General features: G+C 48.6%; 1 protein-coding gene across 17 annotated transcripts in view; it reads left to right on the top strand.

Annotated features, from left to right (window-relative positions):
* PPFIBP2 (PPFIA binding protein 2) overlaps positions 1-20,432 on the top strand; it is a 166,731-nt gene that overhangs the window by 132,545 nt on the left and 13,754 nt on the right. For 8 of the 17 annotated variants that reach the window (XM_024975813.2, XM_024975819.2, XM_024975812.2 and 5 more), the window contains 13 exons: positions 329-370; positions 3,254-3,392; positions 4,549-4,581; positions 5,001-5,139; positions 5,794-5,922; positions 13,766-13,916; positions 14,199-14,310; positions 14,524-14,612; positions 14,900-15,022; positions 16,246-16,371; positions 17,023-17,211; positions 18,119-18,295; positions 20,295-20,360. In XM_024975813.2, the coding sequence (XP_024831581.1) occupies positions 329-370; positions 3,254-3,392; positions 4,549-4,581; positions 5,001-5,139; positions 5,794-5,922; positions 13,766-13,916; positions 14,199-14,310; positions 14,524-14,612; positions 14,900-15,022; positions 16,246-16,371; positions 17,023-17,211; positions 18,119-18,295; positions 20,295-20,360 (1,515 nt within the window). Of the gene's footprint in view, positions 1-328; positions 371-3,253; positions 3,393-4,548; positions 4,582-5,000; positions 5,140-5,793; positions 5,923-13,765; positions 13,917-14,198; positions 14,311-14,523; positions 14,613-14,899; positions 15,023-16,245; positions 16,372-17,022; positions 17,212-18,118; positions 18,830-20,294; positions 20,361-20,432 lie in introns of those variants that run through there. The other 9 variants (XM_059875113.1, XM_024975818.2, XM_024975830.2 and 6 more) reach the window with 5 other exon arrangements.

Genomic DNA, 20,432 nt, shown 5'->3' with positions numbered 1-20,432 from the left:
TGTAGAGCACCCCAGTGACCTTACTGCGTAGATCCCTTGGGGTCCAGCAGTGGGCCAGGCTCCCTGGTGATACAGTGGGAAACCAGGAAGGCAGGAGCCTGCAGTGGCTTTGTTCCATCACGTGCCTCAGGCTCCCTGCGGTCTGTCCAGGCCGTTAGACAGTGACCTGTGTTCCCTCCACCGATTGTGTTGATCTGACATAGAGATGGGGAGGGAGCGAGGGGTGAACCTTGCAGATCCAGGCCAGCGGGTGGCCCTGAGTTGCTGCCATGACTAACGCGGGTCTCTTTCTCTCCACATAACTGAAATGCTCCTTGCCGTCCCCTAGTGTGTCGGTGGGAACCAGCCCTCCCCTGTGGTAGAACCCAAGGTATTATACATTAACCGCATGTCCCTGTTGTCTGTATGAGGCTGCGCTGTTTGCTGGTCTTTTCATTTAGCAAGTTACAGCTTTAGTAACCTTAAAATATGTTACCTGTAAGGGGTAAAAGAAAAGATGAAACCTCCTCTCCTGCTTTCTTCTTCCATGCCCTCAGCTGGATACTGTGCTTTCATCTCCCTTATCTGTGCAATAGGACTTCTTATCTCCCCCATCTTACAGGCTCTGAGAAATCCGTTTTTAAGGCAGAGTTGTTCTGATCTCTGGGGAGGGAGAAGTTATGATCTCAGCACACAAGCAGAGGAGTGAGACCGCTCTCGTCCTTTCTGTGGTGATAAGTCACGGTTAAACACCCAGGGGCACACTCAGAGCAGGCGCACGGATCCTTCTGCAGTGTCCCCACATGTGGATGTCTGGCCTTTGCTTTCTAGGACTAAGAACTCATGACATTGTAAGACACCCTCTGTATTCTTCTCCAGCCCCGTTAGATGCACGTCTGGACTTCCCTAGAATGTGCCTCCACTGATGGGCTCTCCCTGTGGAGTCCACGCAATGAGTCAGTCTCCCCTGCTCCTGACAGCTCTGGAAGTGGAGTCCCTCAGGCCCTCTCTCAGTTATCTCCTGTGCACATTCACAGGCCCTTAAAGGTCCTAGTCCATATCCTTGGAGCGAGCAGTGAGTCCTCTCTGTTGTGCCGGGACCACACTTGAGCCTGGTGTAGGTGGGGTCTGCCCGCTGCCTTCCTCGCTCCAGGGACTGATCTTGTCGTTAACTGCTGTTACTGTAGACCTCGGGTGTATGATATTCTCTGTGCTTCTATGTCCTCATGTGCTAGGCCAGGGGCAGAAATTGTTATTCTCTGTTTAGAAACAATAAAATGGAGGTTATGAGGGGCTAAAGAGAAAGAACTTGGCCCAAGTTGGTCTGACTCCCGGCGTTGGGTCTCCTGCTCAAGGGCGCTGCCTCTGTGCCCTTTCAGGGCAGCGCCGTCTTCAGCCGTCTGCTGCTCCTTGCCTGGGATTTCCATCCCCTGACCAGGGTCATTCTTCTCAGAGACTGCAGTGCAGTTCTGGCTTCGGGCACTTCCGTTTCCCCTGTGTTGTGTCCTGATGTTGCATTGCCTTCTCCAGCAATGAGTGCTTCCTTCCCAGCGTCTCTTTTGGCTGAGCAGAGCTGAGAGCCCTTTCCAGTGCCCTTGGTTCTTTCACTGTCTTTTTCATGTGCCTGAGCTGCCTCTGAAGCCTTCTTCCACAAGGCTCTGCCCTCTGTAAGTCTCAGCTCTCCAGCGAGCTCCTAGGGCAGCCCTCGGGGGTAGCCTCGGCTGTCTCTGCCCTGTCTTAGAGGAGTGTGTATGATGGTACGGCAGGATGTGTTTCTGAACCCTTCTCCACTCCCATATTTCCTGTATAAAATGGAACTTTGGAGCCATGCCCTTTAGCTGTCGAAAATTTGTGAATGCTGCCTTCCCCACAGTCAGTGGTTCCTGGGTCTGACTATGCGTCAGAGCAATCTGAGACGCATGTTAAAAACACAGACTCCCAGGGTGCACTCCCACAGGGGCTGATTCATGGGTGCGGTGGGACCTGGGTTTTTATATTACAAGTGTCCCAGGTGATTATAAACCAGCCCGTGTCAGGGCTGGTGTTTGGAAACTGTTGCTGTTGATCATAAGTCTTAACAGGTCCCATCTGTCCCTCATGGGTCATCATGAACTTAAAGACTGTGCGGTGTCCATCTCTTCAAGTTCCAGTTATTTCTCCCTTACCAGCCAGTTCCTTCAGAACCCCTTGAAAATTTAGCCCACTATTCTCATCTCTCTCCTTTCTGAGCTGATTTATATAGGATTAGTATTCAGTTTTCAATGACTAAATTGAGTTTCAAACAATTTCCAAGGCATGCCTTATAAGGAAAGTAAATTCAGAAATTTACTGGGCACTTGGCTTTTAACTAAATGAAAGAATCGCAGTCACTGAAGTCTCCCACTACTCTTCTGACTTGTTCGTTTTGAAATCGGTTTCATCTTTCTTCTTTTCTACTTCTGTGTCCGATCAAGTGATCCACAAGTGATTCCCTTGGTTACATTGCTTTAATTTCTCTTTTCTTTTCACTCAAATGAATTTACTACTGTGTTTCCCTCGGGTTTGTGGGTTTAGGGCCCATTAAATCCTTCTTGACCAAATAAGTGCAATTCTTTTTTTTTTTTAAGTGCAATTCTTCTTCATCTCGAATCACCTTTTCTTTTTGGGACCCTTTCCATGGCCAGAGTCAGCACAGGGCCCACTGCCCTGGACTGAACCTCACGCAGACTGTGACCCCAAGTTCCCGGGGAACTTCGTGCTGGCAGGCGGCCCTCTGACCCACTTTCTGTTGACACCTCCCCTGACTGTGTTCTTACCTTCTCGCTTCACCTTAACCTGCTGCTTTCAAAATAACTATTATTGTAATATATAAATACGATCAATAGATAATATTATCTATAGGGTAAAGCAATAGGTATAACATTTATTGGAATTCTGGTTTGTATGCTCAGAGAGCTTGAAGGTAATTCTCGTCTGTTGATTCCTTAACCTCTGAGCACAAGGCCAGACAGCAAAGGCTTCGCCTTCTGTTCAGACATGGCTTCTGTCAGCCCTCGATTTGAGCTCGACTCTGTCCCCATCTCGCTATGCGGCTTTGGGCAAGTTTCTTTCTCGGAGCTCTGGTCCTATTGCCTGGCCTAGACTAAATGACCTTTGAGGAGTCTTCGAGTTGGCCTCAGTTTACAGATGGTTCTTGAAGAAAAGCGAGTTGTTCCTGCATCCAGAGATTTCCTAACTGGGTTTGAGCTGGAGAGTGACAGCTAATTGAACATCTCCCTCCCTTTCCTTCCCTTAGGATGGCCCTTTCCTGGCGGAGCACAAGTACCCCACATTACCTGGGAAGCTTCCAGGAGCCACGCCCAACGGAGAGGCTGCCAAGTCTCCACCCACCGCCTCCCCACTGGACCCCGCAGGGAGCAGCCCGCTGAGGCTGAGTGAGTGTCCAGACCCCAGGCTGGTGGCTTCTGGTGCCTCGGCCTTGGCACTTCCATTGTTGCACGAGGTCCCTGCACCCTCCCCACCACAGCCCACAGCTGGAGAGCAGTGGGGGTGGGCGGACGGGGCAAGTCGTACCTCAGGGTGGTCCCATGTCCAGAGACTATGGCTGTCTTTCTGGGCTCACTGTTCCCTTCCAGAGCCCAGAGAATCAGGGTGTGTGCCCACCTTCTTTCCACCTGTGATTATTCTACCCCCATTTTCTCTTCTCCTCTGTTCCTCCTCTCTCGACTCCTTCCTGACCTTCCTATTTTTCCTCTTTCCCTCCCTGCTAGATACCACACTCCACCCTCCCTGGCCCTCCCCATTCCTCCTCTGCCTCCTGATCTCTTTCCTGTCTCTGCCTTCCTCTCTGCAGCCTCTCTCTTACCAGTAGGGTGATTATGTGCTCTTCCAAGGAAGAGCATTTCCTTAGAGAAGTGGAGTCAGTGGGCAAGGATGCCAGTCCACCAGTAGCCTTTTGGTGCTTAGGATCTGATGGAGGTCTTTGCACAATAGGCTGTATTTCTCCAATAGCAGCAGCAGATTGGTAGGGGGAGGGGTGGGTGGGTGCTAGAAGACCGGAGCATTCTGGTCCTGACAGAGCTTTCCCCACCCTTGACTCCTCATCTCTGGCTGTTTCCGAGCCAGCCAATGTACAGGCTTCTGCCCTTGGCCAGTACTGCCTTTGGCTGCAGAAACTCCAGATAAGCCCTTGAATGAATGTGTCCTAGCGACACTCAGACTGGACTTTCCTGCAGCTTCGGATCATTGTAGTTTGATCTGAGTGAGCTCTGGCATGTGCACAAGAGCAGTGGGCGGCCTGGCATATTCGGCCCTCACAGCTGCCCCTCTCCCTCCATGTGTGTGGATGCCTTACCTGCCAGGAAGTGGCACCAGGAGCATTTGGTCCCCTCACTGTGTGACCCTGCAGGTCAGGCTCAGTCACCCTTCACCCCCACCCTTCCTTGTGGGATTATTTTTCTTCCTGTTTGAGTTTTTCCCTCTTGCTCGATGACTCTTGTTTATTTCTTTGCTTCCCTATGACTCTGTTGGGCTGGACTTTGGCCTCTCTTGCTTCTTCATGTGGCTTCTCTGCTTCTTGGTTGGCTGGAGACCGTGGCCGGAGTGTCAGTGCCCCCGTATTAGGTACTGTACCCTTCCAGGTGAGGTGGAGAGTGAGACGCCCTTGCTTGCCTCCCGGGACACCCTCCCTTTTCCAAACATTCAGCCAGGTCCCCCTGCTGCCTGCACTCCCGCGTCTCCCTGGGGGGAGAGAGAGGAAGCTCCTTGCTGGAGTTATCCTGCAAGTACTGGGGCCCCGTTCGAAGACATTGCTCACCCAGATTTGAAGCCTTAAGCTCACTAACTCCCCAGAGAGAAAACCTGGAATGTGCCTGAGCCCCTACTGGTCTCCGAGATCTTGCTGTAAAGTTCTGCCCTGAAAGCAGGGCTGGGCAGACTATTCTCGACTCCCACTGAGGGAATGGCCCAGGCTTGGGGATAAGGTTTGCAGAGGTCAGGTTCCTTCTTGTCATTCACATGTCATTTCATTCTTTCAATCTCAGGAGACACAGAAAGTGGCTGGGATGACACTGCCATGGCCAATGACTCATCCATGTCATCGGGCACCGAGTCCAGCCCCCAGTCTCCCCTGACACCAGATGGTAAACGGAGCCCCAAAGGCATCAAGAAGTTCTGGGGAAAGTAAGTTGGTGGTGATGATCATTAATTACATTGTTCAGAATTAATATTCTTGGCTGAGCAAAGTGTCTCCATAACCCTCCTGTTTAATTAGATTTTGGAACAGCAGTAAGCACAGAGTGGTTACATGTAGAGAGAAGACTTTGAATTATTTTTTAAGGCCCAGAGAAGGAGAACTATGAAAGGCACCCCTTAAGTATAGCCAGTTGCCTTACATGTCATTCATTTTAGGCATCAGTCCATCCCACAGACCCTGAGAACATCCTCTGCAGCTTATGCCTCATGTGCTTTGGAGAGATGCATGGGTGAGACCAATTTCTTCCTCCTCAGGGCTCAATCTGTGTCTTAAGCGATCTTTGAAGATAGAGTGCTGAGTCTTTGCTGGCCTTGGTGACCCAGTCTGCAAAATAAGGCAGAAACTGGGGCCACCTCCCAGGCAGCAACCTGCACTTTGACCCCTCAGGGAGAGGGACCCCATCCTAGAAGCAGGGTTAGAATTGAGGCTGGGTCTTGATGCTGGCCCTCAGGGGAGGCACTGGGAAGCAGGGCCATCCAGAGCCCTGGGTGTGGCTTGTGAGGCCCTATGTAGGGGGAGTGCACTGACCTCAGGCTTCCAGTCTGCCCTCTGATGGTCTCCATGGATTCCTGTCCACACAGGATCCGAAGGACTCAGTCAGGAAACTTTAACACCGATGCTCCAGGGGTGGCCGAGTTTCGACGAGGTGGGCTCCGGGCAACTGCAGGGCCAAGACTGTCCAGGACCAGAGACCCCAAGGCTCAGAAAAGGTAAGGCTCCCTCCAGTCCATCTGCAAAGAACCATGTAAAATCCTGCCCAGGATGGAGTGGGGATGGGGGCTGGATGCCCCAGAGCCTCCAGAGATGGAAGGCAGGAGCCCCTAGGCCAGAGCTCTATCCCTTTGACACGTGTGGACATTGCTCATGCTTATTTCTAGGTGCACTGAGGCAAAGGCAGGGGCTGCCTACAGCCAGGGTGTGGGGTGGGAGGCGGCGCTCCAGCCCCACGAGTAAACCTCAGTCTCAGAAGTGTGGGGTCAAACACAAGTGCTTGTGAAAGTTCTTATGAGGCTCACGTGAGCTCCTCCAATTTAACCCTGGCGTCAGCTGGCCACATTCAAGGGTCCCCTTCCCCCGGGAGACTGGTGGAGAGAGCACGGCCTGCTTCTGGGGAAGCCCCTCCTTTCACACAGACCTGCAAAAGGCTGTGGGGGCAGCAGGCAGATCTGCCCTGATCCCTCATGACACACTGTACCAAACCCTCCTGCAGGGGCAGCTTGGAAGGGTTTATCAGGGGATCAGAATGGGAGATTTTTATACAACTGTTCCCCTCACACCCTAATAAAAAAGCATTAAGAAAAAAAAAAGAAACTTTTCCAAAGATCGCCCTGGTGGACACCCTCTTGCCACCAGCTTTATCCCCCTGCTTTCCCCAAATCTCCCTACTCGGAGAAGAGCCTCTCCCTTCTGACCTGCCCAGGTGAACCTTTAGTCCTGTGTCTTAGGGAAACCCTTTTCCATAACCTCTGCTCCCATCAGATGATCCCCACGATATATCATCTCCAGCAGAATATCTCCTACTAAAGTCTGAGTTTCTTAGCCATGAACAGGCTCCAGGGGGGCCTTTCTCAAGATTGGGCTGTGACATTTTAAATTTAACCAAACAGTAAAAAGTCAGGATTTTTTTGTTTTTGGCTGCGCTGGGTCTTCACTGCTGTGCGTGGGCTTTCTCTAGTTGCGGTGAGTGAGGGACTACTCTTCATTGCGGTGCTCAGGCTTCTCATGGTGGCTTCTCTTGTTTGCTGAGCACAGGCTGTAGGTACACAGGCTTCAGGAGTTGCAGCACATGGACTCAGGAGTTGCGGCGTGTGGGCTTTTAGGGTACACAGGCTTCAGTAATTGTGGTGCATGAACACAGTTGCTCCATGGCCTGTGGGCTCTTCCCAGACTAGGGATCAAACCTGTGTTCCCGGCATTGGCAGGCAGATTCTCATCCTCTGTACCATCAGGGAATTCCAAAATGTAAGGTTTAACCCTCTTAATTTTCTTCCTCCTGAGATTGCCAGACACCAGTGGCAAGTGCACGTAGGACTAAGATGTGCACAACTTGCAGACTAATTCTAGTTACAACAGTCCAGACCTTGGTGAGGGGGGAGTGATGTTTCCCTGGTATGGCATGCTGTTCACAGACCTGCACCCCTGCGGAAGGGAGCATGTGTGGACATACCCTGCTTCCCCACCCAGCCCCCTCAGGTTCCCAGGCCTTGCCAGGCTCTCCCATGTACACTCTCAGGACCTTCGGTGAGTGTCCCCAGACCCATCCTCCAGATGTCTTGCAGAGAAAACCCGAGGATGCGTAGCCCTCCTGGTCCTGCTCTGCGAGGGTCGTGGATCCGTGTTTACCTTTCTATTCAGAAATGTAAATGCTCAGCAAATGTTAGTTTTTAGAGGCTAGAGAATCTAAGGATGTGGTCTAAGAAGGCAGAGACCAGTTCAGAGCCATTAGAAAATAAGCCACAGGAAGCCTTTCCATATATTCCATGAGTATTCTAATCTACTTGGCAGTCTTCTGACCTTAGACATTAATGGTTCTGGGATGAAAAAATAAAGCCATCATAAGCTTGAATGATGAAATTTTGTTCCACTTCTGGCTTTCCTTTGGATTTATTTTTGAAGAGGGGATCATTGGTTGGGTGTAAGAACTTCTCTAAGACCCTTAGGCGTTTTTCCTTAGAGCAGGACTGCCTGGTTAAGGGGCCCATTCACCGTCTGCCAAGTCACTTGGGTGTGGGGCGGCCAGGGTGGGGAACTTTCTCTGCCAAAGGCAGAACTGCAGTTCCAACCACAGAGTTGCTTTGTTTGGATGTCTTTGTGCTTTGTTAACAGTAACAATGGATGACAAGGAGAATGGGAATGAAGGCCTGATAAGACTGTATGTTTATCACAGCTGTGCTTGTGGTAACAAAAATGAGCTTGCTGGTGGGAAAGAAAGGCCTTTATTACTCTTTAACAGAAGTGTGATATAATTATATGCTAATACTCTCTGGTATTTATAGTTTATAGATATTTAGGTGTAGCCTTTAAAAAATATTGTCACCAATATTCGTATAGGAAAAGTTCATTGTTACTGAAAGTCTCCAACCCTAATCCTTTCTTTTTTTTTTTTTCCAGTGGAACAGTTGTTTGCTAATATAGTATTTGATAATGACGTTTTATAGGAACTCTCAGGTTATAGAAGAATCCATGTTTAAAAATTTTCCTGTTTTGCTGATTTACGTTCCAATGGACAGAGGAGCCTGACTGGCCACAGTCCATGGGATCGCAGTCAGACATGACTGAGTCATACACACACACACACACACACACACACACACACACACACAGAGCACTGCTGTACAGTGAGTGCTTGTTGCACCTACAGCCTTCTCAGCATTAACTACTTGCAGCTTTTCTTTGTTTAAACTTCTAGTTTTATAGGCCTCCTCAAATTATATTCTTATTGTTAATTTTGTTTACATGTTTATTTCTTTTGTGAATTGTGAGCATTTTTGCCCATTTTTATTTAGTTATGAATATCTTTTAGTTAATTTCTATTTGTTCTCTATACAGTATATTAAGATATTAAGCCACATCTAAAAATTGTGATAGATCATTTTTCAGGTTTGTTGCAGACTTTTCTTTGATATATGAAATTTTTAGGTTTGTGTACAATAAGTTACCAACTTTTCCTTTGTGATGTCTTTCATTATTTTGTTTTAAAATTTTTCAATAATGTTTTTTAAACTGGTTTTAAACAATGAATTTTTAAAAAGTAATTTTTAAAAACTTCAAAAGTCATCTATTTAGAGATTTATTTTGACGTGCAGTGACAGAGTTTTTTTTCCCCAAGAGAAAGGAGAGTGTAAATGTTTAAGTCAGCCAGACTTTAAAGCCACACGTCTGGCCCCCATCTCTGGAGGGGTTTTCTGAGTTCGTCTACAGAGTGTATTGTCTTAGTGACTCTAGCTTATGAGGAGTCTCTGATCAGAGTGCTTCCCTGCCTCAGACCCCATCTCACTGCCTTTATCCCAGGGTCATTTACTTGTCTGGGCCCCTTCCACAGTCCAGAGAGGGTCCACCCAATGTACTGACAAAGCCCTGTGTTGAAATTTTTTCATAAGTAAGACATTTCAAACACAGTTTTGAGACTGCTGACTCTTTACTCCAACTTCCCCTTGGTCTATGCTTAGACTAATATCAGATGACACTGGAATAGCCGTGGGCATTCTTGAGAGCTGACTTAGGGGAAGTTGAGTTGGGAATCCATTTAGTTTGGGTTTGGTGGAATTATGTTGATGTGGTTTGCAGTCCCTTCGTGTTTAGCTTACTAAGGTTTCATTAATTAGCTGTCCTACTATAAAAATGGCTGCCAGTGTGCCAGTGTGCCCAGCGCTCTGACGCAGAGACTCAAAGTCAGAGATCTTGTTCCAAAACGAACTTGTCCTCTGGCATTTGGTTTCAGAAGTATGAGGTAGTGGGAAAAGAAAGAACATTTGAAATATACAAAACCAGAAGCTAGTCTGTGGGAAGTCTTTCCAGTCATCAGATTTGCATAATCCTAAACAGGAGAGATTTGGTTCTCTTGGTGCTTATTCAAAACAGAAGTCCTCTCTTTTCAGAAAAGGACTAATGAAATACGTGCAATGGTAAGGGCACCCTGTGTTCTCCATCCACCATGGGAATGGCCTGTTTGATAAATTGCACGTACATCATTTTAACTGCAATTTGGAAAGATGTTTTGGAGCATGTTAGTAAAACAAGTGGTTTGGCTGTATACGAAAGGTACTTTTCTCTGTCATCTCTAAATCACTTAACACCATGTTCAGCCCCGGACCAGAGTATGGGAGACCCTGGCACTGACAGAACCCCAGGAGGTGGGAAGGTTGGGTTTGCTATTGTGGGAATACCACAGGCTTAGGAGAGCAGAGACCATTCACAAAGCGAGAAATGGGAATATGATTAAGAATAGAGGAGTATGTCAAAGCTCTAGGATGTTTTGAAAAGGTCTACACGACAGAGGCATTCAAATTACAGTCTCAAAAACACTATTTCACCTCAGAACTAAAATGTCTGTCTGATATGTAGAACATTTGTTTCTTCCCAATTCCCAGAAACTTAGAAACTAAAATTAAAAGCTAATAGAATGTGAAATAAAAGTGATAAAGTGAGCACTGAAATTAAAAGAAACTAGTCTGATATTAAGAAAAATATATACACAAAAAATCCCAGATCAAACCAAATGCAATAATTCACCAAGAGCAACAGATAAATTCCAAACAAAAATAGTGAATTTTGTGGTTGTTGTTCAGTTGCTAAGTCATGTCTGACTCTCTGCGACCCCATGAACTGCAGTACGCCAGGCTTCCCTGTCCTTCACTGTCTCCCTGAGTTTGCTCAAACTCATGTCCATTGAGTCAGTGACGCCATCCAACCATTTCATCCTCTGTCACCCCCTTCTCTTGCCTTCAATCTTTCTCAGCATCAGGGTCTTTTCCAGTGAGTCAGCTCTTTGCCTCAGGTGGCCCAAGTATTGGAGCTTCAGCATCAGCATAAGTCCTTCCAGTGAATATTCAGGGTTGATTTCCTTTAGGATTGACTGCTTTGATCTCTCTGCTGTCTAAGGAACTCTCAATAGTCTTCTCCAGCACCACAGTTTGAAAGAATCAGTTCTTTGGCACTCAGCCTTCTTTATGATCTCTCACATCTGTACATGACTACTGGAAAAACCATAGCTTTGACTAGACAGACCTTTGTCAGCACTGAAATTAAAAGAAACTCTCTTTTAAATAAATGTAATTAAATAAGTGATGTCTCTTTCTAATACGCTGTCTAGGTTTGTCAGCTTTTCTTCCAAGGAGCAAGTGTCTTTTAATTTCATGGCTGCAGTCATTGTCGGCAGTGATTTTGGAGACCATGAAAATAAAGTCGGCCGCTGTTTCCATTGTTTCCCCATCTGTTTGCCATGAAGTGATGAGACCAGATGCCATGATTTGCGGTTTTTTGGTGTTAAGTTTGAAGCCAGTGTTTTCACTTTCCTCTTTCACTTTCATCAAGAGGCTCTTTAGCTCCTCCTCGCTTTCTGCCATTAGTGTGGTATCATCTGCCTGTCTGAAGTTGTTGATATTTCTCCCAGCAATCTTGATTCCAGCTTGTGCTTTATCCACCCCCACATTTGCATGATATACTCAAAATAGTGAGTAGGTTCCTTGATTGTTGTTCAATAAAGTGAATCAAATTTCTTGATGATTTTACATGATATACTAACTTTGACCAAGATGATGTTGCCTAATATGCAACAGCCACAGGGACGTTAAATAAATGTCAATTCAAAAAATATTTAAGAAACACCAGAAAGCTTGAATGCTGTGGAATTTTACAGCTTGTATCTAAAGGACACTTGATAGTTTTCCTAAATTTAATGATTCTAAAATTGTATTTAACAATACCATTTTTAAATTGTGAAGCTGAAAGGATTTTTTAAAAAACTATCAAAATAACAAACATTGGTCCATTGTGCTAGAAGGAAGGTGGAATTAAGCTTCTCACAGAAAATACAGCCCTGCCCTACCCACAGATTCAAATAACCACATATCAGATTTCTACTGGTTGAATCCATGGATGCAGAACTCACAAATACAGAGGGCTGAATGAACTATGCCATTTTATCTAAAGGGCTTGAGCATCCCTGGATTTTGGTGTCTTTGGGGTCCTGGAACCAATCCCCCAGCAGATACAGAGGGACAGCTGTGTTATTGAGTTGTTGACATATGAAGCAAGCAGAGTTACCAAATATGAAGGTAAAGCACTATAGAAGTGTATTTGGAATTAATAAAAACATTATTTTTCTGGATTCCATGATACTTTTACGTTTTTGTTAGATTTGTAACTTTTGTGATTTTTTTAAATTCTAAATACACCTTTTGTTCTTAATTTTGTATTCAAATTGTGTATTCACATAATCCATCTGCACTCAATTCTTAAAGAGGTCCCCCGCCCCAAATTTTATAAGTTCCAGGTCTCAAAAAACCTAGATCTGCACTTATTCATGATTTGTTAGAAACCTAGGCTCCAGGCTGAGTGACCAGCACCTGCTCTAAGGCACACATCATCTCCTGCATTAGTTCTAACATGGTGCTTCCTGGTCATCCTGACTCTTTAAGAAATCCTCTCACTTTCAAGGAATTTTTTAATGCCTCATTCAGGCATAAAAAAAATTTTTATTTTAACCAGCATTTTAGAAGTACTTCCTTAGAAACAGTCTTTTGGAATAGCCAGTCTTCTATATTCCATGAATCCACCTTTATTTAAAAAAAAAAATGGATATAAAGTTGCTTTGTCAACCTCCCCCCACCCCCCACAGCTCAACTGGGATTTGAGTGTGCCATTATATTCAGACTTTAAATGAAAAATTGATGTCTTTAAGAATTGATGGCTTTGTAAAGCCCAGGCTTCCTGTCTAGGAACATGATCTAGCTCTTCATTTATTCATATCCTTTTTATGCTGCTCAGTTGAGTGTCATCGTTACCACCTCCCCCATCTCCACACACAAGGACCCACTCAATTCTCGTAAAGGCAGCACTTAGACATTTTATAATTTTGGTTGCTATCAGTGGGATTTAAAATTATTTTAACAACATATTAGTGTCTGTGCATTGGTATATAGAAAATCATGTATGTCATGTAAATATTAGGAATATGTGTATTTTATAACTAGCCACCTTACTGAGTTCTCTTGGGGTTTCTAGGTAGACAATCATGTCTTTCTGAAAAGAGTGGCTTTATTTCTACCTTTCTAATAGCTATATTTTTGCTTTTTATTTTATCTCTTCTTATACTCACTGCAACTCTGACCAGTGTTACTAGTGTGATAAAAGTCTTTTTATTGCCTTTAATGTGAATGCTCCTAGTATTTCATCAGTAAATAAGATTTTAACTACTGATAATTGGAGTTTTTTTTAATGTTTGAGTACTGATACTCTTTCTCTAGCTTTCTAAGCATTTTGGTAAAAATGATATTAAACATTATGTAAAACATGATTCAGGTGTGGATCTAAATCCTAATCGGCTTTGGTTCAAGTGTGTATGTATGTGGACTGCGTGTTCGTGTGAGCACAGCTTCCTGTGTATGTGTGTTAAGTACCTCAGTCGTGTCTGACTCTTTGCGACACCATGGACTGTAGCCCTCCAGGCTCCTCTGTCCATGGGATTTTCCAGGTAAGAATACTGGAATGGGTTGTCATTTCCTATTCCAGGGGATCTTCCCAACATCAAACCCATGTCTCCTGTGTCCCCTGCATTGGCAGGCAGATTCTTTACCACTGCGCCATCAGTGACGCTCTTGAGCACAGCTTCCTGAGGCACATATAACTGCCCCAAGCTGTGAGCAGCTGCAGATCTGAGATTCCCACCAGGTGTTATCCCAGGACACTCAAGAGTCTATCTTGAATGAGTATGTTGTGGTTCAACTGGATCCCATTATGGGGGTTGTGTGTTTAAACCTGGTCCTTTTTTGTGAGGCACTGTTCAGATGGAGCCCAGGCGCTCATGCTCACAGGGTCATTTCCTGCTTCCAGTGACGCCAACGCCCCCTTTGCCCAGTGGAGCACAGAGCGTGTATGCACGTGGCTGGAGGACTTCGGCCTGGCTCAGTATGTGATCTTTGCGAGGCAATGGGTGACTTCTGGCCACACTTTACTGACAGCTACCCCTCAGGACATGGAAAAGGTATGAGCCCTGGGTGAGGAGGCTCCTATTTCTCCCCAAACCAATGCATGGGAAGATGAATTCCCCCCATTCCTTCCCACCTACCACCCCGACAACATGCCCACACGTAGGAAGATGGGCAAAGGAGGCCAAGATTCTGTTGCTGCAGGTTGATCCCAGGGCGGTGGGCAGAGGTCTGCTGTTATGCTCCACCCAGTGGAGGATCTCCACCCAGACACAGGAGCCTCTGAGAGCTGGGCTGCCTGCTGAGATTTCACAGCCGTCTCCATCTTTCTCTTTCAGGAGCTGGGAATTAAGCACCCCCTTCACAGGAAAAAGCTGGTTTTAGCAGTGAAAGCCATCAACACCAAGCAGGAGGAGAAGTCTGCACTGCTGGACCACATTTGGGTAACACGTAAGGACAGGCAGATGTGTGTATGTTTCTGGCAGCTCCCTGGGAATGTGTGCCTCAAAGGCAGCTGTCTCCTTGGGATAGGCAGACAGATTACTAAACTTTAGGGGAAACACAGCTGGAACTTGAATGATAATTTGCTGCTGCTTTCTTTTTATGTGTTTTTTGCATCCACAGTCTCTGATTTTCACAAGTCTCACTTCCCCATTTGTGTAGGTTGGCTTGATGATATTGGCTTACCCCAGTACAAAGACCAGTTTCATGAATCCAGAGTCGACGGGCGGATGCTGCAGTACCTGACGGTGGTGAGGGCTCTTCCTCCAGTGTTTCAGTCCCTATGAGCACCCAGCTCAACGTGGGTGTCCCCAGGGAGGTTATTTTACACTTGATTCCACCACCTCCAGCATATCCTTAAGGTCTTAAAACAGTGTCATTTGTCACATAAGATGCCCCAAGTAGCGAAGTACAAACTATTGTGCCAAGGAGAACTGTTGCTGTGTCCATGTTGTATTGTATGGTCTGGAAAGGATCCTCATGGGGTGTTTGTCACTTCAGAAGCTCTGGTTCATGCACCAAAACTTTGTTCTTCCAGAATGATCTCCTCTTCCTAAAAGTCACCAGCCAACTACATCATCTCAGCATCAAATGTGCCATTCACGTGCTGCACGTCAACAAGTTCAACCCTCATTGCCTGCACCGGCGGCCGGCTGATGAGGTAAGGGCAGGGCGCTACCTGTCCAGGTAGCCCTGAGCCAGGACACCTGTAAGATAGGGCGTTAGAAAGCCGGGACATTATCGTCACTAAGTGGCTGCGTTTGGGACCATGGTGCTGTGGATTCTTCCCTTTGCTAGGGCTTCATGATGCCCCAACATGCCTGTGGCCTGGACTCTGTGTCCCATCGCAGCCACTATACCTCCAACGTCCATCTCCCTGGGGGCGATACATGCTATGGGCTGGAGGGCAGTGGCAGCAAGTCTTTTAAAGGTGTATAACGATTAAAGGGGACGAGGAAGTGAAGCAAAGGAGAGAGAGGGGAGAGTGGTGAGACAAAATGGAAAGATGGTGTCAAAGTATGCAGAGGAGTGGAAAAGAGCCTATGAGGAAACCAGGTGTTTCAGAATCTCTGGGTAGGTAGAACATTAACTGACCTCCAGCTCCAGATTCACAGGGAATCCATGAGCAGGTTTTGCTAGAGAAGAAATAGTAGCGGTAAACACAGCAACCCACAGCCTGGGGAATTCCCTCATAATCTTCCGTGAACCTCAGAGTTCTTCTACAAGGTTGTCGGTAACACCCTGCCTCCTGTGTTCTGGGAACTGAGTCCAACCCTGCTTTAAGAGTATGGTCTGGAAAGGATCCTCATGGGGCGTTTGTCACTTCCCAGGGGATTGAAAACTCCTATTTGTACTCTCCATCCCCTCTTTTCTTCCTGTTCAACAAAGCACATTTTGAATGCCTTCTATATGTCAGGCACAGTGCTGAGCATTTTGAAGACCCAGATGCCACTTGAGGGCACTTAGGTCTAAGTATCTTAATGTGTATTCTCCAAAAACATTTGGCCACGCCAGTGAGATCTTTATTCTATAAAACACTCAGCTCATCATTGGTAGTCCTCTTTTAAAGTGCTTCTGCATCACTGAATGAATAACTCCATGCCTTCATGTGTTAGTCTCGAAGTAATCAGAGAGTCAGGGAGTAACGGGATTCTGGAATTAGATATCTCAGAGTAAGAAGATCCTGCAGGTTGAGCGAGAGCTTAATTTCTTGGAAACTAGGCAGGCTCTCAGGCAGCTGGCATGGAGGCCCGGGTCTGTAGGCATAAGGGAAGGCCTGGGTGAGGCGTCTAGGGCTGACTGACTCATAGGGGCTGGCTCCACAGAGGAGCCTGGTAGGACCTGTAGGCCTAACTTCTCCACTCTCCTTCTCCCCTCTCACAGAGTAACCTCTCTCCTTCAGAAGTTGTGCAGTGGTCCAACCACAGGGTGATGGAGTGGTTGCGGTCCGTGGACCTGGCGGAATACGCGCCCAACCTTCGTGGGAGTGGCGTCCACGGAGGGCTCATTGTGAGTGGCTCTTTGAGCTGGTCCACTTGCCTCAGTGCTCCTGGGGTATTCAGGAACTGACGTCTAAGGGCTGGACATGCATCCCAGTAAGAAAGTTGATACTTCATCGGAACTCCTTGCATAAATTGAAATTTCAAAGTAGAATTTGGTCTGTTGTGGCTGAGATTTAATAGGCTTCATGGAAATAAGATGGGCTCTGGAAAGACTTTCTCTGCTACAGGCCCAGAGCAGTGCAGGACAAGGGGTCTGCATGAAAACTGCCCATTAACGAGGCAGCTCCACCTGCTGCTAGAGGAACACGGGGCTGGGCAGGGAGAGGGCACCTAGGTGTCACCTCCTGCTTGTCATGGGACGATCTGTCTCAGCACTCAGCGCCATCAAGAGGCAAAGCTAGCAGAGAAATGAGGAAGGGGTGGCTTGGCCATCATCCAGAGTGGACCCTGGATGACAAAGGATGAGAAGGGAGACAGCCTTGGCTAAGAGGGCACAGCTCTCCATTGGCACAGTCGGGCCCGTGCCAGGAAGCAAGCAGGGTGGGGACACAGGACAAGTGCCCTCAAGGCACCTGGGTCGATGGGGGCCTGTTTCTCAGTGTCATCACCTGCAAGCGCTGGTGGTCATCACTGGCTGACTTGTCTTGTTTCTTCTTAGATCCTAGAGCCACGCTTCACAGGGGACACCCTGGCCATGCTTCTCAACATCCCACCACAAAAGACGCTCCTCAGACGTCACCTGACCACCAAATTCAATGCCTTGATTGGCCCTGAGGCTGAGCAGGAGAAGCGAGAGAAAATGACCTCACCTGCTTACACACCACTGACCACCACAGCCAAAGTCCGGGTGAGTTGCCAGACCCTTTCTGGGGTGGCCACAGGGACCTGCTTTCTGCCCCTTAACTTGGGCAGCAGATAAGCCCGGACCTGGTGCCAAACCCAAGTGGGCTGCCTGGACGAGGAGGCTCTCGTGACTTCTGCTTTGGCTTCTACCTTTGGTTTGATTTTATGTTACTCTTTGTTAGGCCAGTTCCCAGCCACCCTTGAGTCCAAGGGTGTGCAGGTTTCTTTATACAGAAATGATGTGCAGGCAGCATCCAGTCCTCTTTCCTGATGTTACCTTGACTCGTTTTGCAAAGCAGACAAGTTCCCAAGTGTAGGTGCCCTGTGCCAATTAGAGCTGTCTTGCCAACTCAATGAGTGGCCCCGTCGGCAGCCAGCCCTGAAGGTGGCCAGCACACAGCTAGCAGAGGTCCCGAGGTCATCTAAGCACCAGCACCACTCAGTGGGGCTCTGAATCTCACAGATCCCCCCTGCCTGAGCTGTCCTGCCAACTCAGCACAGCTCCAGTGCTGGAGCAGGCAGGAAGGGTTATCTGTGTGGCTGCCCTAAGTGCTGTGAGAAGGTGGGCAGTGCTCCCCGTGTGGTGCCAAGTCCTGTGAGCTTGACCTCTGTACAGACTGCAGCATCTTCAGGGAGCCCCGACTCCTCCCAGGGAATGTCAACATCACAGGGCAAGAGTTTTGGGCACCGAGCCTTGGAGGAGCAGCTCTGCTTGCTCAGGACGATTGATCTGTTGGCCTCTCCCCAGCAAGCCAGTTGTTTCCAGGAGTGCTATTTTGTGAAGAGAGTTTTCTAGAAGCAGTGTCGCCATATTCCTTCCCTCACAGGCCTGCTCTAAAATGTATTGTCAGGGTAGCTGCATACCAGCTCAGTCATCTCTTTCTTATCACTTTGCATCTGCTGTGTTTTAGCCAAGGAAGCTGGGATTTTCACATTTTGGAAACATAAGAAAAAAGAAGTTTGATGAATCGACGGACTACATTTGCCCAATGGAGCCCGGCAACAGTGTTGGTGACGGTCACAGGGCCTACAGTGGCACCCGGGGCCTCAGCACACTTGATGCCCCTGAACTGGACGGGTTGGACCAGGTGGGACCGATTAGCTGATGCCCTTGTCACCTGTACTGTCTGTGCGTCCTGAGAGCTCACAGTAACTCCGTGTGTGTCACCATGTAACTCACCTCACCCCCGCGTGTGCGCATGACCTGCAGAGAACATTCCAGCCATTGCGCACCCCTGGGCGTCTTTCTCCGAACCCTGCGGGTGGCCAGGTATGGAGCCGCATCCTTGCTAAGGGCCCAGACTTGGGGACTCAGAAGGAAAGACACTTTAGGATGCTTGTACATTTTCGGTAAGTCTGAATGTCCAGCTATAGCACTGGTGGCCACGCCTGAGCTTGGACACACGTGCCAAGACTGCAGACAACCCCGAGGGGCTCAGCTCTCAGGCCCCTCAGCTGCTCCCCCATGGAGGGCAGTCCCAAGTGCCTTGGGCCTGTGGCCAGAGTTTTGGCTGCAGGGACAGAGCAGGGCCTTCTGCTGTGGGGACAACGGAACTGTCGTGACTTCATTCAGAGGTGGTCTCTTCTTTCGGTAATAAAACCCGTATTTATGTAGAAAGCGAGCAGCACAGCCTATCTCTAAGCGTGTCCAGGGGAGTGAGGTGGGCACATTGACAGCTGGAGTGCTGCTCAAGAGCCCACACTGCTGAGCTGGGCTGTGATTTGCAAGTGTCCTGAGCAAGGGGGATGGGGCAAGGAGGTACCCCCTCCCAGCCTTTGGAGGAGCCTGTGGCCTCACTTCAGGTTGCACCGCCCAGTGGGAAGCCCAGAGGCATTTTGCATCTCACATTCTGCTGTCGTGCAGACCCCGAAGCTGGTTTCCATTCTGGTGAGGGGAAGCCAGCCTGCCTGCTGGCAGGCCTGTGTTCTTGCGTGCATTGTGCGGGCTCTGCTGTGACTGCCCTCCCTGGGCCTGTGTAGGGGTTGCTCTGTCTTGGCAGAGCTGGAACAGACCTGGCCTCCTGATTTAGAGGCTGACTGACTGAAAGTGGGTCTTCCAGCCGGGCCTGGTCTGGCCAAGGACAGGGGAGGGACGCACCTGCCAGTCTGGGCTCCTGCTCATGAAATCCCAATTGGGCCCAGTGCAGCTTTTGGCTCCACTGGGTCCCCTGGGCCTTGTCTGCAGAATCCGGACAGCAGCCTCATAACTGGTGGCCGCGGCAGGGCCTCACGAGCCCAGTTTGAACTCTGGTTCTGTTCCAGATGGAGGCAATGCAAAGTACCAGCAGCCTCAGGCCATGGCCTCCCGGCCTCCTTTGAAGTCCAGTTAGCAAGGAATGTGGGCACCGGCTTGGAAGTTGTTAGCACGGCTGCTGTTTGATCCCAGGGCCGGGACTACGAGAGGTGCTCCTCGGGGCTGATAGCTGGGCACGGCAGTTCAGAGCTGTAGTCAGGGCAGGCTTTACCCCTTGTTCCTTTCTTACGTCCTGGTGGGAGACTCTCTGCATGTGCCTGCTTTCAAACCCTGCATGGGACTGTGATGTCACTAACTCTGTGCGGCCTGTGCAAGTCCTGTATCTCTTGGTGGGGCCCAGTTTTCCCACCTGTAAAATGATGGGTTATATGCAGTGCCCTCAAAGGGCAAATCTATGATGTCCACAAAGGTTTAGGGGAGGAGGAGCAGACCGGCATTGCCTGAGCAAGTGGGGCCGGAGGTTCCTGGCAGTGAGGATACTTGGCTATGCCTACATTGGGGCATCAGTGTCTGAGGTCCTGCTGGTGCCAGAAACTGTCGGTATGTTCAGCATCAGAAAGGCCTTCATCCCACTCTCCCTGCTCCTGTGTCCCCTCAGCTGGCACTGAAGTGGGAACGCGGGAGTGTATGTGACGGTGTGGGACAGTGGAAGCTCTGCCTCTCCCCAGGGACGAGCAGTGCATGCTTCACCCATGTGTCGCTCCCTAGGGCCTGGCCCACTCCTTGCCCATTCTCCCGGGGAGCAGGCCCAGGCAGGATAGGACTTGCAGGCCACCTCTGCGAATCCCGAGCTTAGTCCACGAGCACTGACCAGGCCACTACCCGTTTTACAGATGGCACCTTCGGAAGGCACCGTGACGCAGATAGGGCTCCTCTCCCAAGACATTCACCGCCTCACGGTAGGACTCTGGCCCTCTCTCTATAGTAGGACCCATGCTGGGGAGGCCCCGGGAGTTTGGTGTGGGGCTGGC

The sequence above is a fragment of the Bos taurus genome, chromosome 15 (genome assembly GCF_002263795.3).
Source record: "Bos taurus isolate L1 Dominette 01449 registration number 42190680 breed Hereford chromosome 15, ARS-UCD2.0, whole genome shotgun sequence".
Lineage (NCBI taxonomy): Eukaryota > Metazoa > Chordata > Mammalia > Artiodactyla > Bovidae > Bos > Bos taurus.
Note: the sequence above shows the minus strand (reverse complement) of the source record. Positions and strands in the feature narration are given on the sequence as shown.